The 4,533-nt window shown below is 44.8% G+C and overlaps 1 protein-coding gene across 1 annotated transcript; it reads right to left on the bottom strand.

The window, feature by feature from the left end:
- Positions 1-447: 447 nt before the first annotated feature.
- Positions 448-3,469, bottom strand: sox9a (SRY-box transcription factor 9a). The gene is made up of 3 exons (XM_079565087.1): positions 2,807-3,469; positions 2,341-2,588; positions 448-2,161 (listed from the first exon to the last, which is right to left on the bottom strand). The coding sequence occupies exons 1-3, from the start codon at positions 3,232-3,234 to the stop codon at positions 1,464-1,466; spliced, it is 1,374 nt and encodes a 457-aa protein (XP_079421213.1). The 5' UTR covers positions 3,235-3,469; the 3' UTR covers positions 448-1,463.
- Between the last annotated feature and the right edge of the window lie 1,064 nt (positions 3,470-4,533).

Below are 4,533 nucleotides of genomic sequence, written 5' to 3'. Positions count from 1 at the left end.
CTGTTTGTTTCTTAAGTCACTCTGTATATATTGGGAGGGTGCAGCCATACGTCTTTTCAAAGCTTTTGGTTAAAACCTGATGAGCTCACGGTCTGAGAGGACTGGAGCGTAAACTACGGCTCCCAGTGCGACAACTACAGGACAAGTCAAATAACCAACACACTGTTTATCTCACAGGACATGACAATAAGAAGACCGTTTAACCGTGATTAGGATCTTCAAGCTAAACTTTCAGGCTGATGCCCTGTCATCAGTTATATAAATAAACATCAATCATCACTTGAGTAGGGCGCAAACGTTCTTATTGTAAAATCAGTGCACATTTCAAACAAAAGACATGAGAGAAAAAAACATTTTTGTTTTTATGATTTATTGCAAACAATATAATACAAAAGATAAGCTTTTAAGACAATGTCATTTTACCTAGCACAGCTGCAATATAAAGTTGATAAAAGAGAACTAATGATACAGAATGGGATATAAAAAGAACAAAAAATGATCCAGTTGATTCCAGCAAAAATAGCATCTTCCAAAACAATGATTTGTTAGAAACAAATGGGACAACTTCAAGTTGTCTTCTCTAGAGTTCAATGTGATACATATTCTGTACACAGCTAGGGCGTAAATAAAAAGAACTTTTAAACAGAAACATTTACAAATGATAAATTAAACAAATCTGTATCTCAAAGACAGCAAACTTGGTAAGCTGCTGCAGAAATTAAACACTAATTGCAAATAGTTAATTTCACATAAAATTAATGTTAAGGAATAAATTAGGAAAAAGGGCTTTAGTAAAAGTTACAGAGTTATGGAGAGCCGGCAGGCTTAGAGCGGCTGGAGAATCAGGTCATAGGTCACTTCCTGCAGGAGCAGAAGTATGCTGAGGTTCTGACACAGCCATGGCAGACAGCAGCCCCAGAGGCAACTATGGCATCAAGGCAGCAACCAGACTTAACAACTACAACACAGTAAGGCCTCGAGCAAAGGGCATGGCACAAGAGTCAAAGCAAGAGCGAGGTGAATGATTCATGACACAGTCACAGTAATGTACCTACTGCTCAACATTTGCATTTTAAAGGAATGACATCTAAATATTTACAGTAAAGGCGGAATGTCCATCATAAGACAGCAGTGTCAGTAAACAGATTCTTTACACTCTGTACAAAAGCCATCAGAAGAAAGGCCACTTTTACCCAGCAGTCTGCTCCTGAGATATCCTCACAACACAAGGGCTGGTGTTGGCAGTGAAGACAGGAGCAGATACATACACAGTACATACTAAAATATTTATAACGGGTATCTCCTCACAGAGGATTATTTAAGAACAAACTGCATCTAAAAACATAGAATAACAATTTCAAACAATATATAAAAGGCACTGTCGGGAGCCAATCCAAAGATATATTTTCAGTATATAAAAAGTCTTTGTTTTTCTACTGGCAATGTGCATTTGAGTCAGTGTCTCAGGGCCTGGTCAGCTGCGTGTAGATGGGCTGCTCCCAGTGCTGTGGACTGTGGTTCTGTGGCACAGAGGGCACCCCAGTGCTGTCTGCAATGGGGGTGTACAAAGGCCTCTGGCTGGGGCTCATGTAGCTGAAACTGGAGTAGCCCTGGCCCGTGGCATGGCTGTAGTAGGAGTTGGCCCCTTCTGAATAGTCATACTGTGCTCTGGTGATGGAGGGGTATGAGCCGCTGTAGTGCTGCAGGTTGAAGGAGCCGTAGGTGATGTGCTGAGGGGAGCCCTGCTGCTCAGTGTAGTGACTGGGACTCAGCTGCTCCGTCTTGATCTGGGTGGTCCTCTGTTGTTGCTCTCCACTGAGGTTGGTCAGTATGTGCTGCTGCTGCTGCTGTTTGTTCATCCAGGTACTGCTCTGACCCACCGCGGCTCCGCTCATGCCGTAACTGTTGGTGTAAGCGCCCTGAGCAGCGCCCGCGTGACTGTGGGGCGGCAGGTACTGGTCAAACTCATCCACATCAAAGCTGCCCATGTTAGAGATGACCTCGCTGCTCAACTCCCCAATGTCCACTGCACCAAAGTCAATGTTGAGCTGGCGACTGGTTCCCTCCTGCGCAGGACGGCCCTCACGCTTCAGGTCGGCCTTGCTGGAGGGCAGATCAGTCTTGGGGGTGGTGGGGGGGGTGGGTGGACCCTGGGACTGACCTGGGGAAAGAAGATGGTAGAAAATGAGTATTTGTTTTGCATGATCCTTAGAAATGTACATGTCAAACTGAATATTACAGAATAAATCTGCTGGGTTTTTTTTTAATTTTTATATTCAAATATGCTTTTAAGTCTTTTAACAAAATGGGAAAAAGCAACACGATAATTGCCAGACTTACCAGAATGTTCTCCAGGGGAATGCACATCTCCCATGCTGGAAGCGGGAGAGTCAGCCTGTTGTAGTGCCTTGAAAATGGCATTAGGAGAGATGTGCGTTTGTTCGCCGTCTTCTGGGTCGTTCTGCCCGTTCTTTACAGACTTTCTTCGCCTTGGCTGGTACTTGTAGTCAGGGTGGTCCTTCTTGTGCTGCACCCGCAAGCGCTCAGCTTCTTCCACGAACGGCCGCTTCTCAGACTCATTAAGCAATCTGTTAACAACGAGAAACTTATTAAAATGTGAAACTTTTGTCTAAAAATGAATAAATAATAAAAACATGTGGCAGAGGTTGTATATGTGTTGTTTTTCTTTTCTTTAATCATGGCTCAATTAAAAAAAAAAAATAGAGAAGAAGTGGCTGTAGTAAATCATTTGGCAGGCTCGGCCGATTACAAATCTTAAGCTAAAGACTGAAGCATATGTTCTTACCTCCAAAGTTTGCCGAGGGTCTTGCTGAGCTCCGCGTTGTGAAGATGCGGGTACTGATCGGCTAGTTTCCTGCGCGCAGCCTGAGCCCACACCATGAACGCGTTCATGGGTCTCTTGACGTGCGGCTTGTTTTTGCTGGATCCATTGACGCGCACGGGCATGGGCACGAGAGTCCAGTCGTATCCCTTGAGCACCTGCGACACGGCGTCACGGATGCACACGGGGAACTTCTCCTCGTCCTCCTTCTTGTAATCAAGCGCGGACATCAGGAGGTGGTTGTCCACCGGCCGGGTGTTCTCGGTGTCCGAGCCAGAGTGGGACGGGCACGGCGAGCCCACGGAGTCGTCAGACATGCAGGGGCTGGGTGCGTCGGAGTGACACTTCTCCTGTTCCTCTGTCATCTTTAGGTAAGGGTCGAGGAGATTCATACGAGCTACTATCCGCGGAGAAAAAAAGAAAGAAGAAAAGTCTTCTTCTTATTCCCAGGGACCCACTGGCTGCTCCGCACAAGTCGCTCCGTCCAGCTCACTGTTGCATGCACGATTTTGCAAACTGCAAGTGACAGTTTCCCAAAGAGAGAAGAGTGAGGCGGTAACTTTACTGAGGGCTGGAACACGCTCCGTGCTCTGAGAGGTTTGCAGAGAATTTAAAGAAGTGCAGTCCAAGCCCCGATTTATGAGACGGCGAGAGAGGGGGGGACTCCGGGGAGGCGGGCCGTAATCTGACTCTACTCCCAGAAGCAGCGCGCTCCTAGTCAACAAGTGAGAAGACAGTTCACTTTATTTCTTCAGGCAAAGAAACGCACAACAGCAACTTACGCCACGATTTGTATAATTGAAAGTGCAAAAGTTTTCTAAAGCTGCATTATTCAAACAAGTGCTCGAATGACAAGCCCGAGCTGTCGGCTGAGAAACCCGCACGGCGCAGCCATATTTCAGAAGAAAAACATACCAAACTTAGCTTATGTAGGCTGATTGGTAGATACGTGAATAACTGCAGTTGATTAAAACTGTTCTCTTCAGTCTGTTCGTTAGGTCGGTTGATCGTAGGCCGCGTGAGATCGGGGCTTCAGTGTCCGTAAACACCAATAGGGGGCGACAACGCTCCAGAAACTTCGGCCCATTCAGACGTATCTGATCGGGAGTATTTTTATTTATTTAATTTTACGGAATAAAGGATGAATTATTGTACTCACAAAACTGCTTTCGTATTGTATTGTAAATATTACTTTACTTTTCACCGAAACAATGCAGTCAAATAGTGTATTTAGATGATATTTTATGATATTACTCATAGACTTATACTAAGGGTAGGAGCTACTTCAGATCAACATATTCATTACTCTGAATATTATTCAGAACCTTGAACAGGCATTAGACTCATATCCATCCATTTTTCGTGATAATGTGCATCCCTTCTAAGCATGTTCTGACTCAGGCACTGCTGTTATATATGTGTATGTGTATATGTATATATGGGTTACCTTGTCTTGCTCTTTGACCTTGACATTTCCATTAAACCTCCCTTTAAACCTAAATTGTTAGCCTGTTATTATAGATTCATGTCTCCGTGCCTTGTCAGCTCCCCCGCTGCATGGGCCAACTTGATGTAATACAGTTCAGACATGGTGTTCTTCTAAAGGTGACTGCGGTACGAAACGCAAGAGGTGAGCGTTGTTTTTGTTTCATCATGGCCTGATAGGTGTAATTATGGCAAATTCTGTAACA

Source organism: Gobius niger, assembly GCF_951799975.1.
Source record: "Gobius niger genome assembly, chromosome: 10".
In the NCBI taxonomy this organism is placed as follows: domain Eukaryota; kingdom Metazoa; phylum Chordata; class Actinopteri; order Gobiiformes; family Gobiidae; genus Gobius; species Gobius niger.
The sequence above is the reverse complement of the archived record's forward strand: the minus strand, read 5'-3'. Positions and strand labels throughout refer to the sequence as shown.

Excerpts from the sequence above, each read along its gene's own strand:
- sox9a (XM_079565087.1), bottom strand. The coding sequence starts at position 3,234 with ATGAATCTCCTCGACCCTTACCTAAAGATGACAGAGGAACAGGAGAAG. Across the intron at positions 2,589-2,806 it reads ACCCTCGGCAAACTTTGGAG|ATTGCTTAATGAGTCTGAGA; the intron begins GTAAGAACATAT and ends CGTTGTTAACAG. Across the intron at positions 2,162-2,340 it reads TTCCCCTGGAGAACATTCTG|GTCAGTCCCAGGGTCCACCC; the intron begins GTAAGTCTGGCA and ends TTCTTTCCCCAG.